The sequence below is a fragment of the Rutilus rutilus genome (assembly GCF_951802725.1).
Source record: "Rutilus rutilus genome assembly, chromosome: 20".
NCBI classification, from domain to species: Eukaryota; Metazoa; Chordata; class Actinopteri; order Cypriniformes; family Leuciscidae; genus Rutilus; species Rutilus rutilus.
In genome coordinates, this window is record NC_140225.1 from 20,979,887 (window position 1) to 20,998,663 (window position 18,777).

The 18,777-nt window shown below is 37.6% G+C and overlaps 2 protein-coding genes across 3 annotated transcripts in view; one reads left to right on the top strand and one right to left on the bottom strand.

Moving 5' to 3' along the window:
• Window positions 1-5,035, bottom strand: part of map4k5 (mitogen-activated protein kinase kinase kinase kinase 5) — a 33,189-nt gene extending 28,154 nt beyond the window's left edge. For both annotated transcript variants that reach the window (XM_084391254.1, XM_084391253.1), the window contains exons 1-2: window positions 4,856-5,035; window positions 3,910-4,091 (exon numbers count right to left, since the gene is read on the bottom strand). In XM_084391254.1, the coding sequence (XP_084247380.1) occupies window positions 3,910-4,017 (108 nt within the window). In that variant the 5' untranslated portion in view covers window positions 4,018-4,091; window positions 4,856-5,035. The remainder of the gene's footprint in view (window positions 1-3,909; window positions 4,092-4,855) is intronic.
• A 1,241-nt stretch (window positions 5,036-6,276) lies between these two features.
• On the top strand, window positions 6,277-18,189 carry atl1 (atlastin GTPase 1). Its single transcript, XM_084391361.1, has 14 exons — window positions 6,277-6,439; window positions 8,349-8,599; window positions 8,686-8,820; window positions 10,055-10,159; window positions 10,278-10,328; window positions 10,769-10,825; window positions 10,942-11,034; window positions 11,115-11,253; window positions 13,870-13,997; window positions 15,326-15,382; window positions 15,502-15,573; window positions 15,655-16,086; window positions 17,343-17,357; window positions 17,475-18,189. The coding sequence occupies exons 1-14, from the start codon at window positions 6,406-6,408 to the stop codon at window positions 17,583-17,585; spliced, it is 1,680 nt and encodes a 559-aa protein (XP_084247487.1). The 5' UTR covers window positions 6,277-6,405; the 3' UTR covers window positions 17,586-18,189.
• Window positions 18,190-18,777: the final 588 nt, after the last annotated feature.

Here is an 18,777-nt window from a genome sequence, read left to right on the forward strand (position 1 = left end):
TTTTTTTAACAATCAAGCATGAAAACATTCTAGTACACCCCAAAACCAAAACCAAGACTTCGTAAAAGGGCATAATAGCACTCCTTTAATACAATTTCAATCTGTAAACTATATACTGTAACCCATTATGAAGCAGAATACAATTCCTAAACTAGTTTGTGGCCACTAAACCAGCCCTGGGACATTTTGATCTGTCAACCAGGGTTTAACATTATGCTGATTATTTGAGATGATTTTGCTGCAGGTATTAAAATAAACAATATTCTAAACAAAAATTGTAATTATTTTAATTAAAAATAAAAAAATTCTGTTTATTACTATGTACTTATATATATAGTGCTCTATGAAATCAGTTTTTTTTCTTCTTAAATTTTGTTTATTTTCTGTCTATTTTGTTTTCCGTGGTAATGGTTTAATTAAATTTTCATTAAAAAAACATGTATAATCAGTTGAATTCATAAAACTTCAACAATTTTAAATATTATTCAAATTAACAATATTGGAGTACATAAATAAGAATTGTCTTGGTAATTTTTAAACTGTATTTTATTATTTATTTACTGCATTCTATCATTTTTAGTAAAATTGTCTTTTTGGTCAAAATTATGTCTCGGCCGTTTTAAAAGAATAACTAACTAATTACTTCCCTGCCAAATCCCTCATGAGAAAAAAAAAAGGCCATAGACCCTATTTGTAGACCATATGAAAAGTCCCTAATGTAGTCGGTTGGATCAATGCTAGACCCTCAGATCACATAACCAGCAGCCACACACCCAGCCAGGAAGTGTGCTCAGCAATCAATAACAGTAAATGTAATACGCAGACACACACACACACACACACACACACACACACACACACACACACACACACACACACACACACACACTTCTGCACTCTACTGAATGAATGGAAACTACAACAATTCACCAGATTTTCAAGCACTTCCAGACCGCTGGCTACATCCAAATTCCTGGGGGACAATGTGTGTGTGTTTAGTCTCCAAATAAACAAATTAAACACTCATGCACACAGACTCAAGCCAAATGCAAGTTAATAAATCTTTGATTAAAGTTTCCATGAGATCAAACCTCCTGAGTATAATTTAGAGTTCAACTCAAGAGATCCCAAATGTCTGTTCCATTTCTAATACTTATTTCTACATTTTCTGTAAAAACTTATGAACACAAGTCCCAAAAATGCCATGCAGTTGCTTAAGTGTTCTTGGTGGCCTGGGTCATAAACCATGTGAAAAATCATATGTATGATTGCTTAGAAAAGCAATAGCACACATCATCTCAACATACTGCACGATTTGATATCAATAATACAATCAATAATAAGGATTATTCATTTGTTCAAATCTGTTACTCGGGTAGATGCTTGCCACTAAATTCATCACCTATTTAATTTCCTCATTTTTTTAATCTTTTTGTTTGTTTTTATCTTTAAAATAAACAGCATCAGACCATTTACATATTATTAACACTAACCAAAGTTCAACACAAATGCTCTTTTGTAGGAAACAAGCAACCCACACATGTCACTAATATAGTCAGAAGCTTATTCTTCTCTCAGGAGCTGCTACTGGGACATTTTCTGACCTTATATGGCCTTTTTTCTCTTGCGGGATTTGGAAAGGCAGTAAATGAACCCATGGCAGGATAACGCAAGGTAATGAACCAGTCTCTTAACATTCAGAACTTTAAATCTATGCAGGATACTGACGTTCATTTCATGCATTCAAACATTTCATGACTGTGACTGCCACACTTTAAGAGTTTGTGGCTTCCCAATCAGCTCAAAAATAACAATATTAACTAAATGCATAAATACATTATTATTTTTTCTTGCAACTGCTTCATATCATTAGCCCTCTTTATGCAAATAGTTGCCTAAAAAGGGCCTTAGGCTGGACTCCAGACCCAACACGGATATATTACAACCACAAGCTTTATTAAAAAGGAAAAAAAAAACTCAAGGCAAATAACAACTAAATACACACACACACACACACACACACACACACACACACAATATATGTCTACAGCAAATACTGAGAATGGGATAACCGTTCTCATGGCCAACATGATAAAGGTGTGATATTTCAGCTTTCCAGCATGAAAGTGAAACTCAGCGAAGTAAACGACTTAACCAAAATGTGGCTTCATAATTTATATTTATAGATGTATATTATTAGAGATGCACCGATTGATCGGCTGGTGACCGGAATTGGCCGATTTTCACGTGATCGGCCATGACCGGCGACCGGCCGGTCAGTCTGACAAATGCCGATTTTATGCCGGTCAAATGCACTCGGGCGCCGCATGATTAACCTTTTGAGCGGTACGGTCTCATATATGGGATTTGTATGTCTGTGCCCATGAGAGTACGGTGCGGTGCCACATTTAGATGTTCAGTGACGTCGCATAACTGCCAGATTCAAACTGTGCTTTCGCGCGTTGGCTGCCTGGCGCTGAGCCAGAGACGGACGCGTTCAGCGCTGTTATGGCACAACTAAGCAGTGTTTTCAACCTCAAAATGTTTATTTTAGGTTTCAGATATTTAAATACACATAAGCACGATTAAAACAATACATTTGGAGTTTGTAAAATACACACTGATGTCTGTGGAAGCAGCAATAACAATCTATTCAAATATAATTTGCCGACATGTGTGTTATTCATATCAGACAAACATAGGGGAAGTAACTATAAAGTTTACTCTATTCTTCTCAGTTCACCGGCCACTTTCTTGCATTTATTTCGGAGAAACTGATGAATTCACGTGCTGTAAATCCGACTGACAGGACAACATTGCGGCGCCCATCTCATTATAGATCAAGATTAAAGGTTTTTAAACGACCACTCACTTACACGTATTTGAGAATCGGAATATCAGATAGGCTAGTTGATGACATGGTAAGCAAGTTTGTGAATATTTTGAATAAAAAAGGAAAAGTGAAATAAAAGCGACACATCTGTCATACAGTTTAATTGTGGCTGCGGTGTATCGCGTGACGCGTCGCCATGGAAACATTAAAGGGAACGTTCGCGAAAAAACTCACTCGGGGGGTGGGGGTGTCAGTTAGAATATTTTAAACTTACGCGTGAAAGGGTTAAAGAAAAGATGGAAAATAAATATTTGTGTGTGCTGTAAAGTGGTTAGAAAAAAATTAAATCGGAATCGGCTAAAATCGGTATCGGCAGGTCAAACTCAGTGAAAAATCGGAAATCGGAATCGGCCTAGAAAATTGTAATCGGTGCATCTCTATATATTATACATCATAGATATTTATTAATTCAAGTCAAGTCATTTATTTGTCTGGTGCTTTCCCCAATGCACATTGTTTCAAAGCAGTTTTACAGAAAGTCATACTGTTGTGTCTATGATGGCTTAGTTAATGCTTTAACATTGAGCAGGTTTAGTCCGATGTGACAATATATAACGATGATCCACATGATCCACCATTTGAGAACTAACCATATTGTAGTTATCATTTTAGCAGTTATATAAGTGCCTCTCTTAGTGAACAAGACTGAATGAAAATACTGACATTAAAGAGTTACAGAGTAAAACTAAGATGGAACATTTCACATGGTTTGTGTTGAGAGCCATCAAAGCAATAAGCTGCAAAAGATAAATGAATTAGGGATTGTGTGTTGTCTGATCGAAGTGAGGGATTACATTTGGGCTGTTTTTTAAGCAATTGTAAGCAACAGTTCTCAATATATCAAAATATAAAAACAGATTTTTTTTCTCTGCCGATTTGTGTTTGTTGACACTGTGTGCTCCTAAGAGACCCAAAAATACGGCAACCGTTACACAGAATGTAACTCGGCGTGATGTAGATTCCCATTATCTATAAGAGAGTTGTCACATGAATCCCGGGTATAATGTGTCCAGTACCTTATACACGTCTCCATAGGTTCCGCTGCCAACTCTCTGGATCAGCTCAAAGTCGTTCTGCGGGTTTCTGCGCTGAATCTCCCCTCCGGATCGGCCCAGCAGATCCATCCTGTCGGACTGGAGGATTTACTACTTTAATGACCCAGATTCAGTTTCACAACAGACCTGCAGTCCACATCCCCCTGAAAAATAACAGAAACCAGAACATCATGTCATTAATACCAGCAGCACACCTAAGCTTAAACAAACACATAGACAGCTACATAGACAGACAGACAAACAGATAGATGGATAGATAGATATTTAATACTCTGTGATATTGCAGAAGCAAAATGTGGACAAAAATAATATATAATAATCGTTTTATAAAGACTTTAGAACTATTAGCAAACTACTGTTAAACCTACTTTTAATAGTGTAGGTAGGGCAGATGTTTATTTTATTTAAAAGTATTTATTTGTATGCATAATACAGGATATTTTAAGCTTTAGGCTACTTTCAGTGAATTTGGATGCGTTTCAAAATTTGGCTATGTCAGGAATTCTTAACTGTCAAAACAGGTGGACTGTTATTAAAAGTATCCCCCTCATAGTAAGGTAGAGAGTTTAACTTATTTAAGTTATAGTTTAATAAAAAAAATTAAAAAAAATTGTCTGAATGTCCGTGTATGAAGCTAACTCGGCTAATTCTGCTAACTAATCTCACATAATCACTTCTGCTTTAAACTTAATTTTATAAAGACAAATATACACATTTAAATCAAAAGCATAATCCAGATTTTACAGATATATAACGTTACTTGCATTTAGCTAATGAGTGTTTTTAACTGCCGTTTGCTCTGAGTGACAGTAAAGTTCAGCCGAAGCTAATGCTAATGCTAGAAACAGCGTCAAACTACAACACGAAATAAATCACTTAAATTTAGAAACTTTGATTCAAACTTTACCATTTGTGCGATTAATCTGTGTCCTCTGAACTCTGAACTGAAGATATAGAGGTTTTCCTAAATGACGAAGTTCATTTTGCGTCGAAGAAAACATCCAAACAGGAACAGAGAGAAGCGCAAACTTCAACTGAGCCAGATCAGACCCCTCTCTCTCTCTCTCTCTCACACACACACACACACACACACACACTCGCTCTCACACACACACGCACTCAAAATCACGCACAGACACGCGGATACACACTGTCCCACACAGAAAAAACAAACATTACATACTGTATAAAAGCAAGCACAATGTTAAGCATTACACGATATCTACTTCACTTTAATTCCCAGTAGCAGTTTCACTGTGCATTATTTGCACTAGAAATAATGGAACCATTGTACTGACAGTGACAAGGTACTGTCAGTTATACTGCGAAATAAATAATGGTGGGAAAAGGATATATAGTATTAACTGTTATTTATTTTAGTGACTTCATATGTAAGATGTGTAAGCTTATATTTTCATAATCATCGTGTTTTAAATTGTTAGCCTAACTGTCTATTGCTTATGTATTATAGTGCATAAAACTGAACTTGACAAAACTCATTCAGTAAAAGACGAGTTATGGCCCTTTCCTCTTCTCTTCTCTTCTCTTCTCTTCTCTTCTCTTCTCTTCTCTTCTCTTCTCTTCTCTTCTCTTCTCTTCTCTTCTACAGTGTTCAAGCGCCATCTGACGGATATAACGTTACTGAGCCACACATATGTAGCCTAGAAGTTAACGAATGTTACTATTTCTAATGATTATTATAATAACGTTAGACCTTTTCGGCGAACGTCACGCAACCGCATGCATTTTCATAAACGTTTTACCCTCGAGTTATTTGCAAATTCACCGGCAAATAAACAATAGAGTAGCCTATATTAAATAAATAGAAAAGCAATGCTATTTTAAATGTAACGTTAACAAACGAATGTTTAACAAAGCACACTCCTCAACAGAAAACATTGCCTGACACAATCATTCCTGACGCTTAACGACGCAGTTAGCCGAATTTTTCATTAAGCCACATAAAAATCTCAGTTGTTGTTTTAGAGACATTTGTATGCGTAAAAAGCACATGTTTTTAAATCTATTATTCTAGGTATTGATGTCTGGACACTCCAGCGCTGTGAAAAGTAACACGTAGCCTACCACGAGATTGACTTCAGCAGTGGTCTGGATAATAATCTTAATCGTGACAATGAGAACAACAAAAAAACAGGCAGTTTAAATAATACAATACAAATTTAAGAACTATTATTTAGACCAACCGTATGACCAAATAGAGACAAAGCCAGAGCCTCTTAGCCCCGCCCTTTACAGTTAAGTTATGATTTCATATAGATGTTTACCACCGACCGTACTACAGCGCCACTAGGCGGTCAAATGGGGCGCTGCATATTGGGTTCAGATGAGAATGAGCCTCCATCACTGATTTCCAGCATCGCATTCGTCTCATGATCGCTGTTTAGAACCGAACCGACAAGACCCGACCCGAATACTGAACAAAACACCCAGTGCGACATGGCACGAGACAAAAAGGACAGAGACAGCTGGGGTGAGTCCATCTTTAATACAATAAACCATCTAGACGCGAGACACCCTATGATGAGACGGGTTAATGTGTGATTCTGTAAATTATGAGGATGCTGTTACATAGATACACTGTCTATATGTTAAAGAACACACATAAATATACACAGACAAAAACAATGATTTTCCTCCCTGTCCAAATCAGCTGATTTGGTCCGGACCACAGCCCTGTTCCGCCCTGTATCAGTTCGTGTGTGTTTGTGTTGACAGCTATTTTACTGCTGTACAAAAGCAGTGTGACATTTGCAGTGCTGTAAAGTCAATGGCATCGCAAATTCTTGGTCGTTTGCGAATGCACCAACCTTTTTATTTCCTACACATTCCGGTCAATATAATATGCTTTATTTCTGGAATTCATCCTTATGCATTTATTAGATCATCACGCGTCATAGTTTTTCTTCATTGCAGTGGTTAAAATCAGAAGTCCTTTGACTGTGTGTGAAGTGAAGCCACTGACCCAAATAAGCAGAGCTCTGTACATCTGCTACAGGCCTGTATGGAGATGCTGGTTTATGTAATGTATACGGTTGCCGTGTGATGCTTACTGCTCCATACAGGCCTGAACAGGTGAATATGACAAGATAGAGAGCGAGAGAGAGAGATAATGAGAGAGAGAGAGATAATGAGAGAGAGAGGGCTCTACAAGGCAATTTGAATATAAATAATTTACAGTGTTGGGACAGCATTGGTGGAATTCTGGTACCAACCAATGGCAAAAGTGTAAATGTAATGTTGTGAACAGACTCATCACATCCTTAAAATTTGAATCTGACCCACTACTATCCTTTTAGCCCTGGTTGAAAACATGTTATGCTAGACATGTTCTCATTCCCCTGTCAATATCCATTAATGTTCAATTGCATTTAAGAAATGCTTTACTAATGCATCAATGAGACAGGCAGATCCCCCAGAGCAACCCGGTGTTTTACTGGTTCACATTCCTATATGATGCTTAAAAACACATTTACAGTTATTTGTACATCAGGAAGTCTGAGAAGTGAAAGAGATGTACTTCTAAACTGATAAGGAACCATATCACATTTGCCTTGATGACAGAGGTCAAGATCATGAGTAAACCTCCATTAGGATTGTCGGCTGCATTAAGCCTTGCTAAACCGTGACTCCACCATTTCTCCCTGGCGAATGCTAGACTAAGAAAAGAGAGTCTTTGTCTCTAAAATGTTTTCCCATTACATTTGTGCTGTGAACACTCATCTCTGATTTGAATTTAGGCCTAATTTGGTTTCAAACAGATGATTTTTTTAAGCATAACGTGGCATTAATGCTTCATTAATTCACTTAATTCATTAATGGTGTTCTCTCACAACTTACACACAACAAAATATAAATCTTAGATGAAAAACTTGAACTGAGCGTGAATTAGAAAAGTTTCCTTTGTAGCTAACTGAAATAAGCCTAATTTGAAGCACTAAAATTACTAAATAAAAAAAAATTAAAACAGAAATAAAAATAAATTAAACCTAAATAGTAAGAAAAACTAATAAAACTAATAAAAATGACAAATATATTCAAATTAAATTTGAAAAATATAATAATAATAACTAAAATATATATTAATAACACGGCACACAATGCAATCTACTGCTCCCATCAACTAACAAACACAGTGTCACTTCTTTTCGTCATCTGATATTGAAATTCTCCATCATAGTTGTGTCACCGGTGCAACCCAAACGTTATGATCTATAGAGAGCAAAGCGTTTAAAAGCAGCAGCTTTAAGATCATCAACAGTACATGGCGTCTCTATCAGCTGCGGTTCGCTTACAGCGCTGGATGATATTACGTCTATGGTTAGCACTGTGACAGTCACTGCAGTAGCAGGAGTAACATATTTAAATGTGTCTTTGTTCAGGGTCTTTAGGAGATAAGAACGTGTATGACTGGAGCTCAGAGGAGGAGGAGACGGACGGACGGGCCCGTCCAGTGCAGGTGTTGGTGGTGAAGGATGACCACTCGTTTGAGCTGGACGAGGCGGCGCTCAGCAAGATCCTGCTGGCTGAAGAGCTCAGAGACCGAGAGGTGGTGGCCATCTCTGTGGCAGGAGCGTTTCGCAAGGGCAAATCCTTCCTCATGGACTTCATGCTGCGTTACATGTACAGCCAGGTCGGATTGCCTGTAACTCGTCTTTAAAGTGTAAAAACATGCTCTCAGACTAGTCTCAAATGCGATGTGTGTGTGTGTGTGTTTAGGCCAGTGATCAGTGGCTGGGGGACCCTGAGGAGCCGCTGACGGGATTCTCATGGAGAGGAGGGTCAGAGCGGGAGACCACTGGGATTCAGATCTGGAGTGAGGTCTTCCTGGTGGACAAACCAGATGGCAGCAAGGTAAGACTCCCTTTACCCTACCTAAAACACCTGCCTACACTGCCGTACAGAGGTTTTGGGGTCGGTAAGGTGTTTTTGAGTCTCTTATGCTCACCAGGGCTGCATTTATTTGATCAGTAAAAACAGTCATAATTTGAAATATTATTACAGTTTAAAATAACTGTTGTCTATTTGAATACATCATTACTCCAGTCTTCAGTGTCACATGATCCTTCAGAAATCATTCTAATATGCTGATTTGCTGCTCAAGAACATTTTCTATTATTATCAATGTTGAAAATAGTTGTGCAGCTTCATATTTTTTGTGGAAACCGTGAAACGGGTGTTAGGATTCTTCCATGAACAGAAAGTTCAATAGAAAAAAATGGAAATCTTTTGTAAGATTATACATGTCTTTACTGTCACTTTTGGGGGCGGTTTCCCGGAGAGAGCTTAAGCCTAGTCCTAGACTAAAAGGGCCCTGTAAACCAGATTATTAAACCTGTCATGGTTTTAGTCTTAGACTTAGTCTAGTCCAGAGTTTAATAGGCTGATTTCATGGAAGAAGACTAGAGCTACTCCAGGGCTGAATCCGAAATCGCCCCTTAAACCCTCATTCACTCTTCCCTAAGTTAGTCCACTAATACTGTTCACTTGAAGGAGTGAATGAAAAGGAGTGAGCGAATTTGTGCACTCGTTATTGTAATGCAATGTGGGATTGAATGAGTGCACTCAATAACGTCCACTATGGTTCCAGACACCACTACAAATGGCTGTCCCCTCAAATAACACCCTATTTGAGGGTATGGGGGACGATTTCGGGTTCAGGCCAGGACTAAATTTTAAGATTGCGTGGTTCATTCCATGTTTTATAGGCAACCTCAGTTGTGTCTTAAATTAATCTTATTTTAGTTTAGGACTCCAGGGGTTAGTAATCTGTACTTAATGTTTTAGAAAGCCATTTTTTTTAAACCCATGATTAAGTATTCTAGATTAAGATAAATTTAAACCCTGTCCTGGAAACCACCCCTTGATCAATTAAATGGATCCTTGCTGAATAAAAGTATTATTTTCTTTTAAAAAAAAAGATACAACTTTCTGACCCCAAAAGTTTTGAACAGTAGTGTATACTCAATGTCATGACTTGAGTATAATTATAATCTAACATATCTGTGTAAACATGGGAGGAAATTTCATGAGGACCTTTAGTATGTGGTTAATATGGGAGGGATGCATTATGTCCTGTTGCCTGTAGGTGGCAGTGCTGCTAATGGACACACAGGGGACCTTCGACAGCCAGTCCACTCTCCGTGACTCAGCTACTGTATTTGCCCTCAGTACTATGATCAGCTCTATGCAGGTTGTACTCAAACAGCATTACACAAAACACCCTCCTAAAAAAAACTGTGACTTTAAACCTTCCTGTTTACCATATTCTTAATGCAACTCAGCTGGATTGTCATTTTCTTTCTTTGTAGGTGTATAACATATCTCAGAATGTTCAGGAAGATGATCTTCAGCATCTGCAGGTATAGAGAGACTCATTTTGCCACCCATTAGTTATCAGACTTTTAGACCGTAATACATTTAATTCAAAATGTATTTGCAAAGCTCTATACAACACAGTGTACTAATTGCTGTGCATTTACAAGTAGAAAAAATCTCATTAAGACAATGAATACAAAATTAAAAATGCATCAATACAATATTAATGACTATTGCTGGGTGCTGTGCTTGATATGAGATAAACCAGACAAGCTTGTAAGCCATCATTGTTTGCATATAAACAGAAAAAATGCTGGTATGAACTGAACAAACATCCTAAAAAGGACATTTTTAGTCACAAGTGCAGACATTTTTGTAATTTGAAACAGAAAACCATGTATAAATAATTATTTAAAAAAATGTTATACACTTTTGAGTACGCTTTTAATTAAACGTGTGCTTTTGTTTTTGTTGACCTGTGTAGCTTTTCACTGAATACGGCAGACTGGCCATGGAAGAAACATTCCTCAAACCATTTCAGGTATTTGCTTCTGCTGACAGCCTCTTTTAGTGCTGATGATTCTGAAACAGAATGTACTTTCCTGATAGCGGTAGAAATAAACGTCACTAATCATCTGGTTTACGTTATTTCACAAGTCAATGATCTTTCTGGTGCGGGACTGGAGCTTTCCATACGAGTTTCCCTACGGACAGGAAGGAGGGATGAAATTCCTGGAAAAAAGATTAAAGGCAAATATTTATGGAAAGGTTAACATGAATATTCTGAAACAATTCCAACAGAATCACCACTTATGTGCGTTTATGTGTAGATCTCAGAGAATCAACATGAGGAGCTGCAGAACGTAAGGAAACACATTCATTCCTGCTTCACCAACATCTCCTGCTTCCTCATGCCGCACCCGGGACTCAAGGTGGCCACAAACCCACACTTTGATGGCCGATTGAGGGGTAAGTCTATAGATGCAGAGCTCAAACATGTGTAAGATATGTTAGCATCTTTATACTATGAACAGTGCTGGGTGGTAACTGATTATCAGAGCATGTGAGCAGAGCGGAACAGTAGTATTTCAGATTCTGATCAGGGCCGCTTGCTCCTTGTGATATGTTGGTTATGGAGTTCAAATATTGTTTTAATGAAGTGCCGAAGCTTATATACACTCACCTAAAGGATTATTAGGAACACCTGTTCAATTTCTCATTAATGCAATTATCTAATCAACCAATCACATGGCAGTTGCTTCAATGCATTTAGGGGTGTGGTCCTGGTCAAGACAATCTTCTGAACTTCAAACTGAATGTCAGAATGGGAAAGACAGATGATTTAAGCAATTTTGAGCGTGGCATGGTTGTTGGTGCCAGACGGGCCGGTCTGAGTATTTCACAATCTGCTCAGTTACTGGGATTTTCACGCACAACCATTTCTAGGGTTTACAAAGAATGGTGTGAAAAGGGAAAAACATCCAGTATGCGGCAGTCCTGTGGGCGAAAATGCCTTGTTGATGCTAGAGGTCAGAGGAGAATGGGCCGACTGATTCAAGCTGATAGAAGAGCAACTTTGACTGAAATAACTACTCGTTACAACCGAGGTATGCAGCAAAGCATTTGTGAAGCCACAACACGCACAACCTTGAAGGCAGATGGGCTACAACAGCAGAAGACCCCACCGGGTACCACTCATCTCCACTACAAATAGGAAAAAGAGGCTACAATTTGCACGAGCTCACCAAAATTGGACAGTTGAAGACTGGAAAAATGTTGCCTGGTCTGATGAGTCTCGATTTCTGTTGAGACATTCAGATGGTAGAGTCAGAATTTGGCATAAACAGAATGAGAACATGGATCCATCATGCCTTGTTACCACTGTGCAGGCTGGTGGTGGTGGTGTAATGGTGTGGGGGATGTTTTCTTGGCACACTTTAGGCCCCTTAGTGCCAATTGGGCATCGTTTAAATGCCACGGCCTACCTGAGCATTGTTTCTGACCATGTCCATCCCTTCATGACCACCATGTACCCATCCTCTGATGGCTACTTCCAGCAGGATAATGCACCATGTCACAAAGCTCGAATCATTTCAAATTGGTTTCTTGAACATGACAATGAGTTCACTGTACTAAAATGGCCCTACACTTGACTAAACAGATCTCAACCCAATAGAGCATCTTTGGGATGTGGTGGAACGGGAGCTTCGTGCCCTGGATGTGCATCCCACAAATCTCCATCAACTGCAAGATGCTATCCTATCAATATGGGCCAACATTTCTAAAGAATGCTTTCAGCACCTTGTTGAATCAATGCCACGTAGAATTAAGGCAGTTCTGAAGGCGAAAGGGGGTCAAACACAGTATTAGTATGGTGTTCCTAATAATCCTTTAGGTGAGTGTATAAATGCACAGTAAACATCAAAGTTAAGAATGAAGAAGGAGACGAAATTGAAAGGGAGTGTGGAGTTAGCAAAGATTCCTTTTTATGATATACTCATAGCGAAGTTCTTTTTCGTTCTTTGCTTTGGGGTAAAAAGAAGTTTCAAATATCTTTGCACTGCAGCGATATACTGTTAATGAACATCCTGAAGCCGCCATAAATATGTGCTGAGCACTTTCGCTTTTCACTTATGAGATTTGCAATTTGGCATTATCTAGTCACGTCACGTTTATTTACACCACTTTATATTATATTGCTTTAAAGCCACATATATCATAACTGCTATCTGTAGGCATACTTTAATTGAGATATTTATTCAAGAAATTCTACACAAACAGAAAGACATTTAGTACGCAAAAAAAATATTGTTAGAGCGGGATTTAAGCGACTTTGTTTTACTGGTGAGCGTTCACTTGGGCCGTGCATCAGATTCCAAAAATTAAATACTTGTAATTATATTATATTCATTTTTAAAATCAGAATACAGTTCCTTTTTATTGATCACTTAATATTCACAAAATGGCAGTAAATTATTCAGAATTCATTGATTCTCCCTAATTCTTCTTTTTTTATCTTTTATCTTTTCCTTTCTCAAAAGTTTTATGGAATTGCACACACAGACCGGCCACTAGTCAGGTGACTATAATTACATGGAAAATTGAGAGGCCACACTTTTTTTAGTTAGTGTTTTGATTGTTTTTACTCTCAAATTATGTATTTCTTATCAGTTAACTTTCTGTTTGTATGATTAAACTAAATATTAACTTGTCATAAATTTATGAACCCCCTGCAGTTCCTTCTTCCCAAACCCTAGTTAGGGAAACCCTGATGTAATGTAATATTTAATGCACTTCATGTTGTTGATTAAAAAGAAAAAAATCTTTCTCTTTGCATTTGTTTTTCAAAATGGTACAAGATTATATTATTCAAATCAATGTTATAAACTAGGTCAACTTTATATGTTATAGTCAAGTAATCTAAAAGTAATCAGATGATATTACCTAAAATGTGTAATGATTACAATGTTTATCATGTAATTTGAATTCAGAAATGGACTACAATTTGTAAGTGATCTACCCAGCACTGGCCATGAAGTACAAAAACAGTGTTCAAAAACACCTATTTCCAATCATGTGTTTCAGAGATCGATCAAGAGTTTACCAATAATCTCAAAGTGCTTGTTCCATGGTTACTACGCCCCAAAAACCTGGACGTGAAAGAGATAAATGGAAGCAAAATCACCTGTCGTGGACTCCTGGAGTACTTCAAGGTGATAGTTTTGATAGCTGTGCAATCACTACTACTAGGAATGATATATAAATTAACCAACTGACATTATTCATTAGGCATTCAACGATATTAAAAGTCAGATAGCGCTAAATTCCTTTTCTTACATAGTGGCCAATATTAAAATTCTATATTAAATATATGTACAGTACCTTCAAATTTTTGGGGTCAGTCAGGACATTTAAAAAAAAAATTATATACTTTTATTCCATAGAAATGTAAAAAGACTTTTATGTTGTTACAAAAAAATCTATTTAAAATAAATGTTATATTTATCAAAGAATCCTGAAAGAATTTATCAGTTTCCACAATAATATATCAAGCGGCACAACTGTTTTTAAAGATTGATTAAAGGTATAGCGGAGGATTTTCCCGAATTTTAGAAAAGAACCGCCCTCTCCACTTTTTTAAAAAATGCACATGCGCAACACTCTACCTGCTCCCGAGAGGGAACGCCTATTAAACGTGTGCAGGAGAGAGCATGCACGAGCTAATCATAGCTTACATTAACTTTTACTAGCAGTGATTTTAAATGGATTTCTCCAAATAGCATGCCAAACTTTACCTGTCAAGTAGAAACTTCGCGACTGAGGCATCAGTGGGAAGCCCAACCTGTGTTTTGAGCGCACGCCATCGTGTGAATCGTGTGCACGAGCACGTACGACGGCCTTACGTAAACATTTCACCAGAATGATTGACACTTAGGAGGACCAATAGTCTTGATGATCCACCCGGAAAAAGAAAATCCTCCGCTATACCTTTAAAATGAGAAGTGTTTCTTGAGCAGCAAATTAGCATATTAGAATGATTTCTGAAGGATCATGTGACACTGATGCTGAAAATACAGCTTTGATCACAGGAATAAATAAAATTTTAAAATATAATGAAATAGAAAGCAGTTCTTTTAAATTGCAATAATATTTCAAATTTGTACTGTTTTTGTACCCCAAACGGTTGTCTTCATATAATACACAATATTATACTATTTTGTCTAAAAAATAAAAACTACAATTAATCCTTTAAATGCTACAAGTGAATTTAGTCATCACAACATTATAATACAGTACAATAAAAATGGATATTAATTTTTAAATTTGGCTAAAGATTACATATACGAGTGTATGTATCAACATATATCAATATACAATATACTCAAAGGGTCAATATACAGACCCAATATCAACTGATATCAGTAAATTAAAAAGAAAATCTATAACCAATAAGGCACCAATATATCCCTAATTTGTATGGAGTTTATAATTGTTACAGTATAATTCGATTTTTGAACTGAGCAGCTGTTTATGATTTCAGGCATATATCAAGATTTACCAGGGAGAGGAGCTGCCACATCCAAAATCCATGTTACAGGTACAACCTCTTAACCTTCAGCACGAACATTCCCCTCCCAAAGCCTTACATGCAGTGAATTCACCCGAGAGCTATTATCATCCTGCAGTATGACAGTGTTAGGCTGTTTGTGTGCACAGGCCACAGCAGAAGCCAATAATCTGGCCGCAGTGGCTGCAGCTAAAGATCTATACAACAGGAAGATGGAGGTGGTAAGTGTGATATTGACAGCTGGTTTCTTGTCCTGTGATATCAGCGCGACTCATCTTCATCGTGTGTCTTACGCCCCCCAGGTGAGCGGAGGAGATCGGCCTTTCCTCGCCCCGAGCGAGCTCCAGGCACGTCACTTGGACATCCGCGAGGAGTCACTGGCGTTGTTTCGCAGTGTGAAGAAAATGGGCGGGGAGGAGTTCAGCCGGCGGTACCTGCTGCAGCTGGAGACGGAGATCGACGAGTTGTTCGTGCAGTACATCAAACACAACGACTCCAAGAACATCTTCCACGCGGCACGCACACCCGCGACGCTGTTCGTGGTGATCTTTGTGATGTACGTGGCCGCAGGGATCACGGGGTTCGTGGGCGTAGACGTCATCGCAAGCGTCTGCAACATGGTGCTGGGCTTCGCGCTCATCACTCTGTGCACCTGGGCGTACATCCGCTACTCAGGAGAATACAGAGAACTGGGCGCAGTCATTGACCAGGTGGCCGGAGCGCTGTGGGATCAGGTACAACACAATCTTTAAGAGGAAATAAACACTTAAAGGCACACTATGCAGTTTCTGTTTTTCTCAAACAGCGACCCCTAGAGTTGTACTTGTATTTAACATTACTGTCGATAAATACCACTCACGCAGAGCCGTCTCTGCACTCTTCTGACCGCGCTTTCTTCGTCGACCCTGCCGTGATTCACGTCTGAAATGCGTGCTAATGTCTTCCATAGAGGCTGCTTCATATGTTGTTGATGTATGTGACGTCGTGCCGTAAAGCAAGTTGCGATTCTCGCGAGATTTGTCGGGGCGCCACCTCTCAAACTTGCATTGCTGGTTTTGCCAGCGTCCCCCACCCCCCGCTTTGCTATCGGGATGGTTCGCCCTACTACGAGTTCGTTTACCATCGAAATTATTTCGAAGCTGTTATATTAAGATACAAATATTGCATAGTGTGCCTTTAACAAAAGAAAAAAAATGCATAGACTGATAATGATCAATTAAAAAGAAATCTACGGCCAACAGCCAATATGATACCAATATACCATGCATGCAGTTTAAAATTGTACAGTATAATTTGTATGCAGTTTTATGTATTTAGATAGAGTTCATCTATATAAATATTGAATGTATACCATTCAGTTTTGGGTCAGTAAGATTTTTTTCACATATCTCTTTATGTTCACCAAGGCTGCATTTATTTGAACAAAAATACAGTACAAACTGTGATATTGTGAAATATTATTACTATTTAAAATAACTATTTTTAAAATGTAATTTATACCTGTGATGCAAAGCTGAATTTTCAGCATCATTACTCCAGTCTTCAGAGTCACATGATCCTTCAGAAAGCATTCTAATAGGCTGAGTTGCTGCTCAAGAAACATTTCTGATTATTATTAATGTTGAAAACAGGTGCTTAATATTTTTTGAAATTGTGACACCTTTTTCAGAATTCTTTAAGAATAGAATTTTTAAAGCTTTTTAAAATCAATTTCAATGCATCCTTGCTGAATAAAAGAATTGATTTCTTTAAAAAACAAAAATCTTACTAATCACACATTTTTGAATTGTAATGTATATAATAAAATATTATATTATATATAATACTATATATATATATATACATTTTAAAACAAAAATCTTTTTTTATTATTTCTCACATCATTTTGAATATTCTGTCATCATTTCCTGATTTTATTTGTATAAAATCAGGTCACATTTTTATTTTAAACTAAAGTTTGTTAACTGCTTTCCTCATCTCTTTGTTTCAGGGAAGCACAAATGAGGTAACTGTACCTGCACACACTTATCTGTCTACTTACAGTCACAATCCCACAACATCATACAAACAGAAAGAGACATCTCACATTAACATGCTGTATCTTCCTGTCCTTCTCGCTCAGGCTCTGTATAAGCTGTACAGTGTAGCTGCAAACCACAGGCAGTTGTATAATCACGCCTTCCCTGGACACCAGACTGGTCAACCGCCCGAGCAGGACAAGAAACAAAACTGACCCCACACAGTTTCACGCAGATGCACTGTGGACAGTGACAGTGGAGCGTACAGTCAGAGAGAGAAAGAGGCACGGGACTGTTCGATGCGTTACTGCTACAACAGGAACATATCGTCACCATCACCTACACTGCAACATCCTCCACCTACAGCTCAGGCCCACAGTCAGACGACGACGAGACTCAAAAGATTCAGTCTGACTGTACCATTTGCGCCTGCAGTCGAAAATCACGGTATTAGTTCTGAATCACCATTTTACCATCTTCTCACTGTAAATACTGTTTCTCTCTCTGACACTCACATGAAAGGAGTCTGTTCTTATTTTGTAATGGATGTCGTACGTTGAGTTCAGTGCTATTTATAAGGGAATAAAGTACTACATGTTTAAAAACACAAGTTGTAGTCATTATCATGGGCCAAATAACGTGATGCAGTGATCTTCCATCCCATCATATTTAGGGCAATCTTAACCATTTTCTAAGACATCAAACCTTTAAAAAAGCCTACCTGTATGGGACAAGACAACCAAGCTTGTTTCCATAACATTAAATCACCAAGAAAATCTGACATTTATAGTATCATAAATTGTTTTGTCAGCTCATATTAGGATAAAATGTGTTCAGCTAATGCTCATGAATGACTACGGGGCTCATTTATGTGTGCAGAATGATCCTTGATGTGAACATATGATAGTTTCCAAAATTTAGATGATGTATAAAATGTATAAATTGTCCATACGCACAAAATGATCCTAAAAGCGTCCCTTGTTATAAACTGCAGTTCATCTTAAATGTAAGTGGATCAAATCCATCTACACTGTAAAAAATTATTGTTAGTTTAACTTAAAAAAGAAAGTTGGCTGGTTTCCTTAAAATTTCGAGTTGACGCATAAAGGAGATTGGGTTTAATCAATAGAAACTCTAAATATTATGCTATCTGAACCACATTAATTATCTAAGTTGATTTGTGATAACAAATTATTGAAAATTATTTTTTTACAGTTTACAGATCACCCAGAAATATCCCTTTATGGTTCATCACTATGAATTCCAGGAATTCATGAACATAAATTAATTTTGTTACGTAATTATCACGAAGCAGTTGTTGCTCATTTACATATATTAATTCATACTGGACATGATACTCGATTTAATTGTACATTTTAATAAACAACATTGGAAAATTTTAAATAC